The sequence below is a fragment of the Peromyscus leucopus genome, chromosome 2 (assembly GCF_004664715.2).
Source record: "Peromyscus leucopus breed LL Stock chromosome 2, UCI_PerLeu_2.1, whole genome shotgun sequence".
NCBI classification, from domain to species: domain Eukaryota; kingdom Metazoa; phylum Chordata; class Mammalia; order Rodentia; family Cricetidae; genus Peromyscus; species Peromyscus leucopus.
The window spans coordinates 118003143-118022517 of NC_051064.1; the positions used below are offsets into that span (position 1 = coordinate 118003143).

A 19375-nucleotide genomic window follows, 5' to 3' on the forward strand; every position below is an offset into this window, starting at 1 on the left:
TATATGCCTCTGGTAGGTTGTCATTAGGTTAGTAAGGCTTAATATTAAAATGATTGCTGCCTTGTCTTCTGCTTTACACTGATTTGTTGAACATTAATGGAGCTGCCTTGCCTGTTACACTTACTTAGTTATGAAGAAGGAACAATGGCTTTTCATGAGTCAGATAACTGTCTCTCATAACAAATTAGGCCCAAGGCAACTACTGACAAAGAATACTGTGATCAAAGATTCTATGCTTCTTTATAGAGACCAAAAAATAAAAAACGGTAGAATTGAGTCACCATCCAAGTGTAGGTAAGATAGGCATACAGAACTCCAAGGAGCCCTACTCTATTAATCAGGACCATCTCTAGACAGAGCATTGCTTCCAGGAAGCTTAACTTACATGTTTCCACTTGCATTTCTACCCTGACTTTTGTGGTTTTGTTTTTTATTTTTTATTTCATTTATTTTGTTTTGTTGAGACAGGGTTTCTCTGTGTAACAGCCCTGGCTGTCCCAGAACTCACTTTGTAGACCAGGCTGGCCTTAACTCATAGAGATCCACCTGCCTCTGCCTCCCAAGTGCTAGGATTGAAGGTGTGCGTCACCATGTCTGCCATGTAGGGTTTTTTGTTTTGTTTTGTTTTTTGTTTTTCTTTTTTTAATAGAAGCCATATTTAGGGGCTGAAGAGATGGCTTGGTGGTTAAGGGCACTTATTCTCCCAGAGGACCCGAGTTCAGTTCCAGCACCCACAAGATGGCTCACAACTGTCTATAACTCCAGTTCCTGTAGATTCAAAACCCTCTTTTGGTCTCCTTGAGCACCAAATATGCATGTAGTACATATACATACATGTAAGCAATACTCTCATACACAGTTAAATAAAACTAAATAAATCTTTTGAAAAGTTTAAAAAAAAAAGCTGGCAGGCCATGGTGTTGCACACCTTTAGTCCCAATACTGGGAAAGCAGAGCCAGAGGGATCTCTGAGCTTGAGGTTAGCCTGGTCTACGGACATCCAAGGCTACACACAGAAACCCTATTTCAAAAAACAAAAAACAAAAGCCAAACCAAACAAAAACCAACTGCAAAAAAGCCATATTTACTTAAATTGGGCTAAGAAAAAACCTTTTTAGTCGTTATTACTTTAATTATGTGTATCTGTGTGTATGTACCTGTGGAGATCAGAGGCCTTGTATGCCCTGGAGCTGGAGTTACAGGCAGTTGTGAGCCATCCAACATAGGTGGTGGGAATAGAACTCAGGTCCTCTGCAAGAACAGTAAGTGATCTTAACTCCCGAGTCAATTCACCAGTCTCTACAATGATTCTTTCTGTTCATGAACATGGTACACCTTCATTTATCTAGATGCTCTTTAATTTAGGATTTTATCTTAGCTTTTTTTAAAAAAATACTTATTTTGAGGCAGGCCTCACTCGTGTGTGCCTGCCTGTCTGCTGTGGCATGCAAGTGGAGATCAGAAGGCAACTTAAGGGAGTGGGTTCTCTCCTTCCACCTGGTAGGTTCTGGGAATTAGACTGAGGTTGGCAGCATGAGCATTTACCCACTGAGCTTTCTTGCTGATCCAGATGGTAATTTTCTTCCTTTCTTTTTTAAAAAAAATTTTTTTCAAAAATTTATTTTATGTGTATGAGTGTTTTCCTTGCATATATATATATATATATATATATATATATATATACATACATACATACATATACACATATATGCCTAGTGCCCTTGGAGGCCAGAGACTGGAACTGGAGTGTGGGCTGTGGATGTAGCTTGTTCTATAGCTTCTGCCTAGCTCATGGAAGATCCGAGGTTCAATCCGAAGCATCAAAATATAGAACTAGAAAAAGTGTGAAGCCTATCATGATAACTCACCAGCCATCTCAGCACTTTGGAGGCTGGAGTCAGGGGAACTGCCCAGAGTTCAAGTCAGTGTTGGCTATATAGTGAGACTCAGTTTCAAAAACAATGGCTCGGCATAATGGTTCAGCAGGTAAAGGAACCTGAGGCCCAGCCTGACAACCTGAGTTCCATCCCTAGGAAGCACAAGATGGAAGGAGAAAACAGACCCTAAAACTCTCCTCTGGCTCACCTTGCTCTCAGAAGAAAGAAATGAGTAATGACAACCATTCATCTTCAGGGCTAGAAGGAAAAAAACAAAGTAACAAGGGTCGAGGTGTTTCAATGGGTAAAGTGCTTGCTGTACCACATGAGACTTGAGTGTGGATTCCAGCACCATGGGGTGTAGAAGGACCGTTGTAGCTGCCTAGACCTGTCTATAAAGGCCCAGTGCCGAGTGGGCAGAGACTAGAGCATCTCCATCAGCTTTGCTTCAGGTTCTGTGCTTTTTTTTTTTTATAAAGATATAACACCCAACCTTTTCCCATGGCTCTGCTCAAGTGTACAGGTACGTGTACCTGCAAACACACACACACACACACACACACACACACACACACACACACACACACACACCAAAAAGCAACTCAACAAAAAATTACTGTTGTCAAGAGAATTGAAATATGTCAAAAAATATTAAAAAGCCAGATGCTCGGGCAGCATGACACAGCACTTCCCCCATACCAGGGCCATGGGAACTAGTGGGGGTTAACTCCTCCACTAAGGAAATGAATAATGTGAAATAACTGGTCAACCTCATGCTGAGAAGGAAAAAGAAAATCACTACTGTTGTAAGGGGTGCTAAATACCCAGAATTTGAAATATTCAGCTAGCATGACACAGCATTCCCCTATATCTTACCCTATTATGTTAGCAATAAGAGTCAAGAGAGCTACAGAGGGCCCAGGCATAGTAGCACACGCCTTTAATGCCAGCATGGGGGAGGCAGAGGCCGGAGAATCTCTGTGGATTTGAGGCCAGCCTGGTCTACATAGCAAGTTTCGGGATACCAACAACAACATAGAGAGATCTTGCCTCAAAAAAAAAAAAAACAAAAAAACCAGGAAGAATAAGAGAGAGATCCAATACTATTTATTAAAAGCTCAGAGTCCCATTTTTATGTTACATGCTATATTGTGATTTAGGGCCCCAGAGATGGATGTAATTAAAATCCTACTCTCTGGAACAGTGATTCTCAACCTGTGGGTTGAAGGACCTTTCACAGGGGTCACCTAAGACCATCAGAAAGCACAGATATTTACATTATGATTGATAACAGTAGCAAACTTACAGTTATAAAGTATAAATGAAAATAATTTTTTGGTTGGGGGTCACCACAACATGAGGAACTGTATTTAAGTGTGGCAGCATTAAGAAGGTTGAGAAGTGGCTGGGCGGTGGTGGCGCGCGCCTGTAATCCCAGCACTCGAGAGGCAGAGGCAGGTGGATCTCTGTGAGTTCGAGGCCAGCCTGGTCTACAGAGGTAGTCCAGGACAGGGAAACCCTGTCTCGAAAAAAACCAAAAAAAAAAAAAAAAAAAAAAGTTGAGAAGCACTGCTCTAGAAAACCATGCTAGCTGGGGGAGGCAGACATGTAAACAAAACTAAAGGATTTTATTTTTTCTTGGCTGTACCGGTTATTGTTTAGGCGTAATGGTCATTTCAAGGCACAGTGAATATCAGGAACACCGTTAGAGGAATTGCACATACAAACCCGGTCATGAACAGCTTTACTGGAAGTAATGCTTATCTGAGTCATTGGGCCAGGTGTAAACTCTCAAGGACAACTCAGGGGAATTGGTTTTCCTGGTGTGAAAAGACTTGAGGCACTTCCGGGTTTTGTGGGAGGAAGATAGAAAAGGTATAGTAGAAATAATAGTTAACATCTCTAGTAACTAGTAATAGTAACACTAATAATAGTAATAACTAAGTATTATGAGCCAGGTTTGCTGATGCATGCCAATGATCCTAGCACTCAGCAGCCAAGGTAGGAGGATCACAAGTTCAAGGCCAGCTTGGCCTATAAAGGAGATGCTTGTCTCAAAAAACAAAAACCTACCACCACTGCAAACTTAGATATTGTTCTAATGAATATTACTATTTCCATTAAGATACTAGAATTAACCAGACGTGGTGGTGCATGCTTTAATCCCAGCACTCAGGAGGCAGAGGCAGGTAGATGGATCTCTGAGTTCGAGGCCACCCTTGTTTACAGAGCAAGTTCCAGGACAGCCAGGGCTACATACAGAAACCCTGCTTTGAACTGCCACCCTACAAAAAGATATTAGAATTATTCCATTTTATAAGCAAGAAAAGATAAGGTTTAATGGGATTACATTTTATGTAAGGTGACATGTAAGGAACAGTGACTTTTTTTTTTTGAGACAGGGTTTCACTATGTAGTGCTAGCTGTACTGGAATTCGCTCTGTAGACTAGACTGGCCTGGATCTCTCTGCCTCCTTAGTGCTGGGATTAAAGGCTTGAACCACCACCGCGCTAGAACGGTGACTTTTAATTCAGGAAACTGACCACACAGCCCCAATTTTTAAAACCACAAATCAGATCAGTGACAAGATCAGATTCAGAAAGATTTAAGAGTGGAAAAAAATGGATGCAAGACAGAAAAGCAGCGTACCGTCACTAGAGATCAATGGAGTAGGATGCCTTAAGTGGTGTGGTTTACTGAGGACCAGAGAAGTTATTTTTTCAAACGATTTCTTTCTATTTTATGTGCATTGGTGTTTTGCCTGCGTGTACGTTTGTATGAAGGTGTTGGATCCACTGGAACTGGACTTACTGACAGTTGTGAACTGCCATGTGGGGGCTGGGAAATTGAATCCGGGTCCCCTGGAAGAGGAGCCAGTGCTCTTAACCTCTGAGCCATCTTCTCCAGCCCTAGAACAGGGTTTTCGAGGCCGGGATGCAATTGAGAAATATTGGGGTGCACAGTTCCCTGAACATGGGGTAATGAGACGTGGTCTTGCGTGAGCAGATAGGAAGACCCTTACTCAGTTTGGGTCTTGAATGCACAGCATATAAGGGTCCTGGGAATAAAGAGAGGCGAGGTTTCCCAGGTACCCCCGATTAAAAGAGGATGCCAAGGGGCAGCCCTTTCCCGCCTTCCCACCTCTCCCAACAGCAGCCGCGAAAGCGTGGACGTTTTTTGAGACGCCCCCCAAGCCGGGTCCCGTCCCGGGAAAGCGCTGAGTCATCCCGCCAGGGCGGCCGGGGCGGGGCGGGGCTCAGCCAGATCCCCCTCCTCCCGCACCCCTGGCCCGCTCCGAGTCTCGCGATAACTTTGTGGTTATAAAGGCTGCACCCCGCGCACGTCTCGGGCGTCGTCTTCCTTCCTTGCCGTGAGTGTTTCTCGGAGATCTGTGACTCGGTCCTGGTGAGTGTGCGGGTCTCGCGCGGGCGCGAAACGAGGCTCGCTCCTCAGGTCACCGGTTCTTTCTGTCCCAGGCCGGTCCCAGCTCCCCAGGGGCGGTCACGGGCTGAGGCAGCCGGGCGAGGCCTGGTCCCACGAGTGCTCGGACGCTACTCGCATTCTTCACGTGGCCCTTAGTTCCCGGACCTGTTGGAACCTGAGGCTAGCGTTGTTTCCTCCTCTCCGGTGGAAACTGTCTCTGGTAGAGAGCGTCGTGGGACGGGTAGCGCTTAGTGCTCGACTCAACTCACTGCGCGCCCTCCGCTTGTGTCGCGGTGCTTTCTGAAGTGCTGGGGTGGGTGATGGCGTGAGTGGCAGGAACCTACGTCCGTCCGGCGAAGTTGGGGCGTTCTGGGCCGATTCCTCTAAAGGAGCTTCGCAGCGGCTGGAAGTCCATTTTCCCGGATTGGCTGGGTTTTGGAAGTGCCAGGCCATCTTGCAAAGCAAGTTAGATAAAGAAGATGGTGTATCACACCACATAGGTAGTTGCTAAGCTGCAGCGTTCCCTTGGAAAGAAAAAAACTTTGGTTAAAGATAATGAGTTAAAAAAGAAAAGAAGCTAAAAGTTTGCGATGAACGACGCTCCTAGCCTTTTGGTTATTGCTGTTATGAACCAAGAAGTTTGGAACTTGGCGCATTCAGAGTTGGGTGGTGTAAATTTTGTTTTAGGTTAAGTTTTTTCACTGTGTGTATGTCGTCTATGTCTGGGTACATGCACGTGAGTGCAGATGCTCGAGGAGGTTAGAGGTGTGAAACACTCCCTGAAGCTAGTTACAGGTGGTTGTGTACCACCCGAAGTGGGTGCCAGAAACCGAGCCAGGGTTCCCTGCAAAGAGCAGTGTAGGCTGTTAACCGTTGAGCCATCTCTAAAGCTCCTAATGGTGTAAATCTTAACCATTTCTCTTGGTATTGACCTAGTTAAATAGCAAAAATCGGTTTCTAACAATACTTGTTTTTTTAACGATAGGGTTTCCTGTAACCAGGGCCATCCTCTAATTGAACTCTGATCCTTCAGCTTCTGCTTCCCAAGTGTTGGGATTACATTTGTTATCCCAGACCCGGCCGGTAAAGTGACTCTTCCTATACCTTTGCCCTAAGATGTTGGCCCAGAGGTCAGAAACTTTAAAAAAAAATTTTTTTTAAAGCATTTATGTATGTGTTTGGGCTCTGGTGTTAAGGCAACCTGTAGAAGTGAGTTCCTGCTCCGTCTTTATGCAGGTTCAGGGGATTGAACTGAGGTCATCAGATAGCAAGTGCCTTGATTTACGTCCAGAAACTTTTTGAGACAAGTTTTCTCAGTCTTGCTTGAGCTTAGTATCTTCCTTCCTTAGCATCCAGAGTATCTCACTGTCCCAGGCAGAAACCTTTATTTAAAAAAAAAGGCAAGGGCTCACTTAGCCTAGGTTGGCTTCAAACAAGTTATGCAGAGAGAACTTCTGCTTTAAACACAACACCTAAAGTTTTGAAACAATAAATGCCAATGTGCTGGCATTGTGTTGCTTGGATCCTTGTGTCTGTTCCCCCTCTTTCCTGCTTCTGCCTAATGAATGTGTAAAATAAAATGCTGATGGAAAAACTGCTTCAGAAAGGGTGGTAGAGCTGACTTATTTAGACTGTGGAGCTGTTTGTAAGTGAAAACAAAGGCTGATATTCAGTCTTGTTTTACCCAGAAGTTGGAGCTTTTGGGTTGTGACCCTTGACTGTGATAGCCTGTGTTTACTATAATAATATAAAACAATGTATTCAAAGCTACTGGACAGTTCCACGATTGAACTACAGTTAAGTTCCTAGGTAGGTGAAAGCTCTTAGTTGTTTGGAAGAACAGGCTTGTTTCAATTTTTGTTGTTGTTGTTGCCCTTTTCAGCTGATAGCAAGATGTCTTCAGGAAATGCAAAAATTGGGTATCCTGCCCCCAACTTCAAAGCCACAGCTGTTATGCCAGATGGACAATTCAAAGATATCAGCCTAAGTGAATACAAAGGTAAGAATTAACTAAATTGGGCAAGAGGCCACTTCACATGTCTCCATGTTGAAGTGAAGTCATGGTTAGGACAAGAGTAGTTATCCTAGGTATAAGCCTCTTACATTTACCTGATTACCTTTAGTGGCACTTATATTATTGGGAAGATTCTTGAGTTTTGAAGTACTGGGGATTGAATTCAGCACCTCAACACATGCAAGCAACCCTCTACCACTGAATTCCATCCTCCACCCTCATATTTCTCTCTCTCTCTCTCCCCCTCCCCTCTCTCTCTCTTTCATTCTCTAGTTGATGTTGTAAAAACAGGGTCTCTATGTAGTTCTCCATATCCTGGAGCTCACTATGTACATCAGGCTGGCCTTGAACAAAGGGATCCTCCAGCCTCTGCTTCCTTTGTACTAGGATTAAAGGCATATGCCATTGTGCCCTCTGGTTCTTTCTTTCCTTTTTTTTTCTTTGTGTTTTTTCCCCCTCTTTTGGTTCTTTCCTTTTTTTTTTTTTTTTAAGATTTATTTATTAATTATGTATACAGTGTTCTGCCTGCATGTGTCCCTGCTGGCCAGAAGAAGGCACCAGATCTCATTACAGGTGGTTGTTAGCTACCTTGTGGTGGCTGGGAATTGAACTTAGACCTCTTAACCTGAGCCATCTCTCCAACCCCTTTCTTTTTTGTTTGCTTGTTTGAGACAAGGTCTCATCTCACTATCCCCTGGTTGATCTGGACGTTGAAAGTGTCTGCCATCAGTGCTTGGCCTTCTCCCTCTCTCTTTTTGGGGGTGTTTTTCGAGACAGGGTTTCTCTGTGTAACAGCTCTGGCTGTCCTGACCCTTCCTCTTTTTGCGGCGGGGGGAGGGGGGTTAAGACAGGGTTTCTCTGTGTAGCCCTGGCTGTCCTGGAACTCACTTGTAGACCAGGCTGGCCTTGAACTCAGAGATTTGCCTGACTTTGCCTCCTGAGTGCTGGGACTAAAGGCGTGTGCCACCATAGCCCGACCTTGGATGGAAAACTTTTAAAGCATTTTTTATTTTTATGTGTATAGGTGGTGTCGTCTCCCCCCCCACCATGTGCACACAAATAGGAGGGCATTGGATCCCCTGGGACTGGAACTATAGATGTTTGTGAGCCCCCACATCTGTGCTGGGACCTCTGGAGGAGCGGCATTGTGATTAACCTCTGAGCCATCTTTGTAGTCCCCTTTATCTCTTGTTACAAGAAAACTTGAGTACATTTAGTCTTTCACATCAAATCTTTGGAGCTGTGGCTTTGCTTCTGCTCACAGGGAAGACTTGGGAACTGCAGTTACATTTCGTTTGCCATAATTTCATACAGATATTTGACAGATTCTGCTAAAGTTCCACTTTCCCTCCTTTCTTTTTAAAAAATTGACCTCCTAGCTGAGTGTAGTGGTGCATCAAGTGGCCAGCCAAAGCTGCTTAGTGATACTCTGTCTCAAAAAAAAAAGCAAATAATAAATTAATTAGTTCTTAAGGGTGTATTTATTTTTGTGTGTGTGAGTTTTACCTGCACACACACACACACACACACACACACACACACACACACACTGCTTGTGTGCATGGGTGTTAGAGCTCTTGGAACTGTAGCTACAGATGGTTGTGAGCTGCCATGTGGCTGCTTGGATCCCAACAGTCCTTTGAGTCCTTTGAAAGAGCAGCACGAATACTCATAACTGCTGAGCTATCTCTAATTGCCATTCTTCCTCTCCTGCCTTGCAGTCTCAGTAGCTAGTTCTTTTGGGACCATTGAGAACACAGATTCTTTAGTTGCAAGGCTTAAATGCTGGTATTAAATGTACCTTTCTCACATGTAAATGATACATAAGTTTGTGGAGATAGCTTTTGGGTAAAATACTCAGTTAAATTCTCTGACATCAGACTTTGTTGTTGGGATGAGAACTGCTACTGTGGGCCCTATGGAAAAGATCTCTTACAGCAAACAGTTTAAAATGCACCTCCAGGGAGGTGACCCTGGCACATGGTCTAGGGAGTAGTTGCTCTCTGCCCTGTAGGGCTGGGTCTACTGAGGCTTCAAAGTGCTTGTTAAGCAAAGCCACAGAGAGATTGCTTAGATGAGTCAAGGACTGCTTGTTTTGACTTTCAGACATAGTTGCTACCCAAAAATAAGTAGATATTTGGAAATGTTCCAGTTCAACCATTAGTATGGTGAGAGGCTTCATGGCCCATTTAAAGATTTACTTTAGTGATAATCTGAGTTACTAAAGGAAAATGGAACTAGAAGTCCTGTTACCTTATACCAGTACTTTGGGTACTTTTGGTGTAAAATTTTTCTAGTTATGTCCTGTTGGGCTTGTTAGGAACACATTTGTTGTGATTCATGAAATTACTTAAACATAGCCCATGAAGGCTGGGAACATGTTCATCAGATGCAAGTGCTTACTGCACAAGCCTGAGGACTCAAATTTATTTTAATCCATGGAACCTACATAAAAATAGGATTCATTGGTTGGCTTCTATAATCCCACTAATGCTATTCTAAATAGATGGAGCTAACTGTCTGTAGTCCCACATCTTAACAACAGAAACAAGAAACCCTGCCCATAACAAGATAGAAAGGGAGAAAATTACCCATGAGATTGCCTAATTATCCTTCCATCATTGCACAAAGGCTCTGTCTTTACTTTCTTTGTTGTTGGTTTGTCTTTTTTATTTTATTACTAAATTTAGTTATTTTATGTGTGTGGGTGTTTGTCTGCATATATGTCTGTATCATACATGTACGTCTGGTGCTGCAAGAGGCCAGGAGAGTGTCTTGGACCCCTGGTATTGGAATTAGACAGTTGTGAGCCATCATGTGGATACTGGGAATAAATCTGGGACCTCTAGGAGAGCAGCCAGCTTTTAACTGTTCTATGACCTCAAACTCCTGATTCTCCTGTCCCTACCTCCCAAGTCCTAGGATAATGGCCTTGAATTTCTACCCCCAACTTTTGTTGTTGTTGGTGGTGGTTTTTTGTTTCTGTTTTTTTGAGACGGTGTTTCTCTGTAGCCCTGACCGTCCTGGAACTTGCTCTGTAAACCAGGCTGGCCTCGAATTCAGAGATCCATCTGCCTCTGTCCCCCTTCCCTTCCCCCGAGTGCTGCCACCACCAGGTAGTTGTTTTGTTTTTGACAGAGTCTCCTGTAGGTCAGGTTAGCTTGGAATTTATTAAATAGCCTAAGCTAGTCTTGAACTTGTGATTTTCCTGCTTTTGTCTCCTGAAAGCTAAATTACAGCCAGAGTTAGTTATCATACCCAGTGTTTGTGTGTGTGTGTGTTTTGGGGTGAGTGGTTGTCTTTTGGAGATTGTCTTACTATGTATGCTGGAGCTGGCCTGGAGCTCACTATGTAGCTGGTCTCTGACTCTATTTTTCTGCCACTCTATTCCACCCTGACTTCCTCTTTGGGCTCCTCATTTTACAGTAGAGGAGAGAGAGATCCATCCATCTTGCCTTTGCCTTCTGAGTGTACCACCACACTTCATTTTCTAGATACTATTTATAATGAAGTCCATCCTTGCCGCCCCTCCCCTTTTTATCATTGAAATAACTTGATGTGTGCTAATATTAGCCTCTCAGAAGATCAGAATTAGGCTGAATACTGTTTATTCTATAGTTAGCATTCAAAGAATACAGAGGCAAATAATAAAGAATTGATATAGAAGAAATGGCTTTACTTCAGGCTTTCTTGGTATAAAGGTAGCTTCTAAGAGCCATCTTTATTGAGTATCCTAACATTGCATGATAACTTTGTCTGTCATTAACTTTAAAAGTCTTCCATAGGAAAAGATCTTTGCAAAGGACTATCGTAGGAATTTCTTGACTTCATTGATTGAGGGTCTCTAACCCTGGCTTATCTGGTTCCTACTGCGTAGTTCAAGCTGGCCCCAAACTCACAGCAATCCTTCTGCCCTGAGTGCTACGATTACAGGCATGTATCAGCACACTTAGATCAGAAACTCAGTTTCAAAGCTAACCTCTTGATTACTTATTTTTCCTCCCCAGGAAAATATGTCGTATTCTTCTTTTATCCTCTTGATTTTACTTTTGTGTGCCCCACTGAGATCATTGCTTTCAGTGATAGGGCAGAAGAATTTAAGAAACTCAATTGCCAAGTGATTGGAGCATCTGTGGATTCTCACTTCTGTCATCTGGCATGGTAAAGTTTTTGGTCCATTTCGCATGTGGAATTTTTTGCTTTTTGTTTTTGAGTCAGGGTTAATGCGTAACTCAGTTCAGCTTTCTTTCAGTTTGTAGTATCTCCAGCCTTAGCTTCATGAGTAGATGGGAATACAGGAGTATACCACAACGCTTGGCAGTATGTTGTGGATTTCTTGAACAAGTTTAGAGGTTTGGCAGTAGACTTAAGTGTTGGCTTCTGGGCTCCAACTTCCTTTCACTGCCTAGTAGCAGAGGCACATCAGCTTGAGTTGCTGTTGTCTGATATACACTGATGACCACTCTTAATGTCATCAAGCCATTCAGTTTACTGTTGGAAAAAGTTTTTGGGCAAAGGGTATCTGAAAGATGAGGTCCAGTTAATATTCTTACTTCACAAAGGTTTGAATGAATGGATTCTAAGAATGCCTTTTGCTTTAGGATTAATACACCCAAGAAACAAGGAGGATTGGGACCCATGAACATTCCTTTGGTATCAGATCCCAAGCGTACCATTGCTCAGGATTATGGAGTCTTAAAGGCTGATGAAGGTATCTCTTTCAGGTATGTACTTTAAGGGTGGGAGGTGGCAGTTACTACGAGAATGGTCTTTTTAGCTAATAGTCATTTATTTGGAAAAGCCAGAACACATGACCTGAGGCGCATCCTTCCTCATGTCATTTTCATTGTGTATGTGTCCCGTGGATGTCAGAAGACCTGGAGTAGTGTTCTCAGTGTCCACTGTTTTTTAGAGATAGTGTCCCATTGGCTACAGACTTGCCAGGTAGGCTGGGCTGGCTGGTAAGTAAGTCTCAAGGACTTGCCTGTTTTTGCCTCCTCAGTGTTGGCATTGTGTGCTTAATTTTAAATACATATTGTATGTGTTGTGTTTGGATGTTTGCGTACATGTATGTATGTGTACCACCTGTGCCCATTGGATCCCCTGGAACTGGAGCTAAAAATGGTTGTGAGGCACCATTCCAGTGCTCAGAATCAAACTTAGGTCCTCTGGAGAGGGCAGCCAGTACTCTTAATCTCTGAGCCATCTCTCCAAGTCCTTGATTTTTTTTTTTCCTTCATTTATTTTATTTTTTAAAGGTGAGATTACTTGTTTGGTAATTTATTTTTTTAATGGGTTTTGGGGCTCAAATTCAGGTGCTCATACTTGGAAGAGCATCACTTTACTGTCTGAGTCTTCTCTCCCCAGCCTCTTTGTTTTTATTTTTGCGACAATTTTGTTATGATATAGCTCAAATTGGCCTTGAATTTGCTGTATAGTTCAGGTTGACCTCATACTAGTGATCCTCTTTTCAGCCTCCCAGGAACTAGAACTTGTAGGTATGTGCTGCTATGCCTGTCCTCCAACCTGTTTTATTTTGGACATGGTGTCTGATAGCTGAGGATGTTCTTATACTCCTGATCCACTGTTTCCACTTTTCTTTTGTTCACTACTCCTTCTGGTTTATGTGTTCCTGGGGATCAAACCCAGGGTTTTCTGCATGCTTAATAAGCATGCTGCCAACTGAGCTGCATCTATTTCTCATTGCATTTTTCAGTGTAGTAGTCACACTAATAGTTGGCTAGTATAACTTTATTTATAGAACAGCCCATTCATTTTCTTAGGACTTCTGTGCAAAAATTTGACTTGTAATGCCTCTTTCTCAATCCTTCAATCTCTTCCACCCAGGGGCCTTTTTATTATTGATGATAAAGGTATCCTTCGACAGATCACTATAAATGATCTTCCTGTTGGCCGCTCTGTGGATGAGATTCTGAGACTAGTGCAGGCCTTCCAGTACACTGACAAGCATGGTGAAGGTAAGTCATCTGCCTGCTAATGAGACAGCAGTAGGGTAGGGTGCAAAGGCTTTGGGTAAAAGGGTAATTGTGTCTATGTAAGAAATGGAAGTGTTTTTTATTTTTCAAGACAGGGTTTCTCTGTGTAACTTTGGCTGTCCTAAAACTTGCCCTGTTGACCAGGTTGACCTCAAACTTAAACTCAGCGATCCACCTGTGCTGGGGTTAAATGCATGCACCATACTTGGTGGAAAGTTTTTTATTTTTGCCTTTTTTTTTTTTTTTTAATGTATAAGGAGCTCAAAGGCTGGAGAGATGGATCAGAGATTAAGAGCACTGGTTGCTCTTCCAGAGGACCCAGGTTCAATTCCCAGCATCCACATGGCAGTTCACAACTGTCTAGAAACTCCCATTTCAGGGAATCTGGCACCCCTCACACAGACATACATGTAGGCAAAACATCAATGTACCTAAAATTTAAAAAAAAAAAAAATTCTTTTTTCTTTTCTTTTTTTTTTGGGGGGGGGTTTGAGACAGGGTTTCTCTGTGTAGCTTTGCGCCTTTCCTGGGACTCACTTGGTAGTCCAGGCTGGCCTCAAACTCATAGAGATCTGCCTGCCTCTGCCTCCCGAGTGCTGGGATTAAAGGCATGGGCCACCACAGCCCAGCAAAAAAAAACATTTTAAATTAGGAGCTCGAGAGGTTAAATGAACTTGCTCTCTTGTAGAGGACCTGGATTTGATCCCTAGCACACACATGTCTGTCACAAATAGTCTATTATAATTCCAGTTCTGGGAGGGCCAGCGCCCTCTTCTGATCTCCAAGGGCATGCATATGGTACAGGCAAAAAACTCATACACGGGGGCTGGAGAGATGGCTCAGAGGTTAAGAGCACTGCTTGCTCTTCCAAAGGTCCTAAGTTCAATTCCCAGCAACCACATGGTGGCTCACAACCATCTGTAATGAGATCTGGTGCCCTCTTCTGGCTTGTGGGGATATGTACAGACAGAACAATGTATACATAATAAATAAATCTTTAAAAAATAAAACCAAAAACTCATACACATAAAATCTTAAAAAATTATTTATGGTTGCTAAGAATGTAGTTCAGTGGTAACTTCTAACTTGTGAATCCCTGAGGTTCGTATCCAGCCCACATGCTGTCAATCTATTTTTCAGGCTGAGGATGTAACTTAGTATAATCCTAGCACTTCTGGGAGGAAGAGGCCTAAGGATCATGAGGTCAGGCTCATCCTGGGCTATAGGATGAGTTATAGGGCTACAGTGAGTTTTAGGGCTACCTGCTCAAAAAAGAGTGGGGTAGGGTAGGTGTGTGAGAAATAGAGAAGGTGAGGTAAAGTTTTAGAATCAGGGATTATTTTGCCATGTAGAAGTCTGTTCTTGCTACTTGCACTGGCTCAGTTCTGTAATTCTAGCACGTGCAATTTCAAGGCAACCTGGGCTAAAGAGTTAATTAAGTCTGTGTCTGGGATTAAAGTCATGTGACACCATTGCCTAGCAAGGCCATTGTATTCTACATGGCAAGTTTCAGGTATCCAAGACAAGGTCTCCCAAAAGTGTTTAAGGAAGGCAACTAGAAAATAGCTCAGGAGTTAGGAGCACATGCAGCTCTTCCAGAAGACCTGAATTCAGTCCTCAGCATTCATACCAAGTTGCTCATAAATATTTGCCTGTAATTCTGGCTCCAAAGGAGCTGACATCCTCTTAATAGTCTCTGGATACTCATATATATATATACACAGAGACACAAATTAAAAGTAATAAGTACTAGAGAAATGGCTCAGGGATTAAGAGCAGTGGCTGCTTTTTCAGAGGACTATGGTTTGATTACCAGAACCCACAGGGTAGCTCACAACTATCTTGTAACTCCAGTTCAAGGGAATCTGATACCCTCTTCTGGTCTTCTTGGGCATTGGATACAATGTGGTGCACAGACATAAACGCAGGCAAAATATTCATAAAGTAAAGATGAAAGAAAATTTAAAAAATAAATCTTACAGGAAAAAAAAATAGGGGCTAGAGAGATGGCTCAGTGGTTAAGACATTCTGTTCCACCCACATGACAACTCACAATTTCTATTACTTCTGTCCCTGGAGATCAGATGTCCTCTTCTGGTTTCCTCAGGTACTGCATGCATGTGGTTCAGAGACATACATATAGGTAAAACATTCATAGAAATACAAAGAAAGCATAGTACTTGTAAATTCTAAACATGATTTGGTATGTTTCTCCTTTTTTGAGATGAGATAGTATCTTCCTATGTAATCAATGCTGGCCTTCAACTATGTAGCCCAGCCTGTCTTCAGATTCCTACAAATCTTCCTCAGCATCCCAAGTGCTAGGAATAGAGGTATGAGCCACCATTGCTGCCTATTGAATCTGGGTCCTCTGGAAGAGCAGCCAGTGCTCTTAACTGCTGAGCCATTTTTCCAGCCCCTCCCTTGTTTACATTATTGTTTTAAATTTTATTTTTTATATGTGGATGTGTGCCATGATGCACCAGTGGAGGTCAGAGGACAACTCTAGCCTCAGTTCTTTGTTTCCACTGAGGGTTCTGGTCATCACCACACTTAGCTTGTCAGGCTTATCTTGGAAGTGTGTTTACCCACTGAGCCATTTTGCTGGTCCCACTTTTAATTTTTAGTCAAGCATTAAGTAGAATATAGCCCCCTGGACCAGGTGTCTTTGTGCTGTTAACATGTTCCTTATGTTTATAATCTCATGCTTTGAGGGTAGGACTGGAGAGAGAAACGTAAATAATCATACTCACTTTTAGAGGCCTGTTAAAATTCTGGTTTTGCCTCTTATAAAAGGTTAAAGCTGTTAGAATATGGATTAATTGAACATCTGAGTGATCTAAAGGTGTTTAGCTAGTATGGAAGGCTGATAATCAGGGACAGTAAGCCCAGATAATTTTAGAGTATTTGCATGTATGGACGTTAGTCTGACTGCTTCTGAGATTGCTCCATAGTATTGAGTGAGGGTCACTGCTAAAGTAAAAGGAACAAAGAGTAGCAAAGTATATATGTTGTTCGATTTTCTAAAGGTCTTATAAACCCAGAGCCATCTCTCCAGTCCTCTCATTTAGTTCTTGTTCCATGTTTTCAGTACTCAGAATTGACCACAGAGTCTGATATTGAGGTCATCATATCTTTGGACCATTAGAGGCTTCTTATTTTCACAAAAGAAATTGAGATTTCTTTCTGCTGTATTACTACCCGTTTTTTTTTCTCTTGGAGACAGGATCTTACTATATAGTGCTGCCTGCCTCAAATTCGATATGTAGACCGCCTGCCTCTGCCTTCCGAGTCACCCACCATACTTGTTTGTATTACTAGACTTTGATGAATACATGTCTCAAATGGAAGTGGAAAATCAGATTTCCTTTGCCTTTATTTCTAGCTTGAAGTTGTTATGCAGAAAATACAGCCATTCTCACACTTTTTCCTAAGGGTGTGAAAGATGGAAGCTCTGCCCTTTGCTTACTGGGAGAGTAGAGGGCAGTTCTTAATGAAACGGCATTTGTAGAAGTGCTCTTTTGTAGTTTAGGAGTTAACTACTTGGCTTTCAAGGATGTTTTGTTATCTCTTCCCTTTTTTTCTTAATTTAAGTAGTATATGAAGCATACATAAAATTGTATACAGCATGTGAATTATTAGCCCTTCTATAAATCTTAATGTCTTGTTATGTATATTTTAGACAGTTTTTTTTTCTTTTAAATTTCTTTTTGGTTTTTCTTTGTGTAACAGTACAGGCTGTCCTAAAACTCACCCTGTAAACCAGGCTGACCTTGAACTCACAGAGATCAGCCTGCCTTTGCCTCCCAAGTGCTGGAATTAAAGATGTGCACCACCATTGCCCTTTAGACAGTTTGTTATTAGATGTAAGTGCAGATGAAGTTTTATTGCTTAGATTTTGGGTGCAAATAAGTGAGCTATAATAGTAGGTTAGGGCTATGGTGAAACTTTTTTAGCCTTATACCAAAAGCTTAAGTGACAGATTACAAAGTTGAGTCACCCTGGGATCAGATTTATATTGTTTTTTGCCTCCCCAGGATCAGATTTTTTTTTTAAACACTTTGGCAGCAGGCATGTAATATTAAGGGATGAACCTAGGGCCTTGGGCATACTAGGCAAACACTGTACTATACTACTGGGCTGTATTATGTATCTCCAGGCTTCTTTGTGTTTTTTTAAGATTATTTATTAAAATTAGACATGTGTGGTGGGTGGGTCTGAGCAGGTGCTAGCAGCATCTAGAGGGTGTTGAGTTCCAAGCAGTTGTACACTGTCTGGTGTTAGTATACACTAAGTGCTCTCTCCAGCCGCTCTAGGTTTCCTTTTACTTTTGGTTTAGTTAGTTAGTTTGTTTTTTGGCTTTTGTTTTGTTTTTTTGAGACAGGCTTTCTCTGTGTAACAGCTCTGGCTGTTGTAGAACTCACTCTGTAGACCAGGCTGGCCTGAGATCTGCTTGCCTCTGGGATTATAAAAGTGTGTGCTATTTGGCTACTTTTGCATTTTGAGATCGTCTCCCATCAAGGCTAGCCTGGGATTTGGCCTAGACTGGCCTCCAGCTGTGGCAAGTACTTGAGTCCTGGGATTAGTAGGCACAAGCCATCCTCAGCTTTGTGGCTTGGTTTGGATTTTTGATTTTTTGGGAATCTTACATCATTCACTCCTGTCCACCCCCACCCCTAAAAAACCAAATTTAAGTAAATTTTGTGTTGGCCATATACTTATTAGAGCATGTTCAAACTCCTAGTGGCCAGCCCCTCGCCCAAAGAAAAGTGTATCTTTCTCCCAGAAGCCATGTACTGTGGAGAGCCACGTGTTAGCTGGTAAGGGGCAGGCCAGCTCACCTTCATGCTCATCCTATGCCAGCAAGGGGTGGGGCCAACTCCTGAGCTCATGCCCACACAGGGCCACCTTGTGGTTTTTTTTTTTTTTTTTTTTTTAAAGATTTATTTATTTATTATGTATACAGTGTTCTGCCTGCATGTGTTCCTGCAGGCCAGAAGAGGGCACCAGATCTCATTACAAGTGGTTGGGAGCCACCTTGTGGTTGCTGGGAATTGAACTCAGGACCTCTGGAAGAGCAGTCTTAGTTATGTGCTCTTAACCACTGAGCCCTCTCTCCAGCCCCACCTTGTGTTTTTTTTTTTTTTTTTTTCCAGCACTCAAGAAGTAGAGGCAGGCAAATCTCTGGAAATCCAAGGCTGGCCTACTCTACATAGTTAATTCCAGGTCTTTCTCATTTGCCTGGAATTCACTATGTAGAGTAGGCCAGCCTTGGATTTCCAGAGATTTGCCCGCCTCTACTTCTTGAGTGCTGGAGTAAAGGCATGCGCCATGCAAAATTTGTAGTCTAGGCTGGCCTCGAACTCATAATTCTCCTGCATCCATTTCTTCAGCATATCCTGCCAGCGTGTGCCACCACAGCAAGATAGCCCTTTGTTCATAGAGATGGGGGAGGCAGATACACACCACTGAGCAGGTTAATAATTAGTAATACCTTTCTCTTACAGTGTGCCCTGCTGGCTGGAAACCTGGCAGTGATACCATCAAGCCTGATGTCCAAAAGAGCAAAGAATATTTCTCTAAGCAGAAGTGAGCACTGGTCCATTTTTCTGCCAGGCTGCATTGGTCAGCCAGAAGAAAATTTCTTGTACTCTATTCATGCTTAAACAAAATGTGGTGTGATTCAAGACATCCCTTTCCTACAGTACTGGGGGCGGTTAGCCTTTCTTCCACTATTGGGAATAACCTGAGGTTTGTTGTGAGTTGCAGAAATCAACCTGTTGTTCCTTTTTTTAGTATCTATTAAACTTGATCTCTGAGAACTTGGTGATTCATTTTCAGGCAATAGTAGTTTTTTGGTTTAGATGAACGTGAGTATGTTGTGTGTTGTGTGTGTGTAAATGTGGAAGCCAGAGGGTGTTCTTCAGGTGCTATTTACTTTTTTATTTTTTTCCAAAGGATTTATATGTATGAATCTTTTCCTTGCATATACACTATGTACCTGCCTGTTGTATCCCCTATGGGGATGGATGTCAGCCACAGTGTGGGTGCTGGGAATTGAACC

General features: G+C 42.6%; 1 protein-coding gene across 1 annotated transcript; it reads left to right on the top strand.

The window, feature by feature from the left end:
• Nucleotides 1–5179: 5179 nt before the first annotated feature.
• On the top strand, nt 5180–19133 carry Prdx1 (peroxiredoxin 1). Its single transcript, XM_028889721.2, has 6 exons — nt 5180–5283; nt 7184–7300; nt 11323–11476; nt 11917–12039; nt 13163–13293; nt 18819–19133. Exons 2-6 carry the CDS (start codon nt 7195–7197, stop codon nt 18902–18904), a joined length of 600 nt encoding a protein of 199 aa, XP_028745554.1. The 5' UTR covers nt 5180–5283; nt 7184–7194; the 3' UTR covers nt 18905–19133.
• Nucleotides 19134–19375: the final 242 nt, after the last annotated feature.